This window comes from Condylura cristata, unplaced genomic scaffold (assembly GCF_000260355.1).
Source record: "Condylura cristata isolate star-nosed mole 26May11 unplaced genomic scaffold, ConCri1.0 scaffold00011, whole genome shotgun sequence".
Taxonomy (NCBI): domain Eukaryota; kingdom Metazoa; phylum Chordata; class Mammalia; order Eulipotyphla; family Talpidae; genus Condylura; species Condylura cristata.
Window position 1 is genome coordinate 3708959 of NW_004567112.1, and position 709 is coordinate 3709667.

The window sequence follows — 709 nt, forward strand, 5'->3', positions numbered from 1 at the left end:
GACGCCCTCAGGGGTCAGCACGCCCTTTACTTTCACTCTCAATGAAGCCTCCACGTATAAAATCCAAGCAGAATTTGGCACCAGGGAGATGTGTTCCCCTTGTCGGAGACCTGCAGTTTCCCCGTTAGCCCAGGTGCTGCGAAACTTTTATCCCGGCACCTAGCACGTCCTGTGGTGTCCGTGCCTCTCTCCTTTCAACTGTGAGGCCTTGTAATGTTACGCGCAGCCACGCCACACCTTTGTGACTCACAGCGGCCGAGCCTTATGTTCAGCATCACACATTTATTTAAATGTACAGAAACACGTTATATAGCACATATGTCAGTATTGTACACTATGGAACTTGACTAGACTCTCAAACATCCTACTAAGAAAGAAACATTGCTCATGCGGATATTTATGCCACCTACGTCAGAGGCCCTCATTTGCATCACAGGCAGTCTCACTGACTTCACAGGTGCCCTCGTTGACGTCACAGAGGCATGACAGCAGGGGGTCCACGTCTGCGTACAGGTTGCACTGGTCACAGGTCTGGAGCGTGGGGTAACACGCCGTGATGGAGGAGCTCCCGGTCACCTTGTCCTCGGCGACGTAGGCGGCCTGAGTATTTGTTAAGGCCAAACAGCCAGATAACTTTGGAGGTCTTCAAAAAAGACAGAGGGTTTGAGAAGTTTCTTCTCAGTCCAGTAGCTACCACTGGCAAGGGGGG

The 709-nt window shown here is 51.5% G+C and overlaps 1 protein-coding gene across 2 annotated transcripts in view; it reads right to left on the minus strand.

The window, feature by feature from the left end:
• Positions 1-275: 275 nt before the first annotated feature.
• Positions 276-709, minus strand: part of FAM24A (family with sequence similarity 24, member A) — a 2946-nt gene continuing 2512 nt past the window's right edge. The window contains exon 3 of one of the 2 annotated variants that reach the window (XM_012723937.1): positions 276-643. In XM_012723937.1, coding sequence (XP_012579391.1) covers positions 412-643 — 232 coding nt within the window. In that variant the 3' untranslated portion in view covers positions 276-411. The remainder of the gene's footprint in view (positions 644-709) is intronic. The other variant, XM_012723936.1, reaches the window with a different exon arrangement.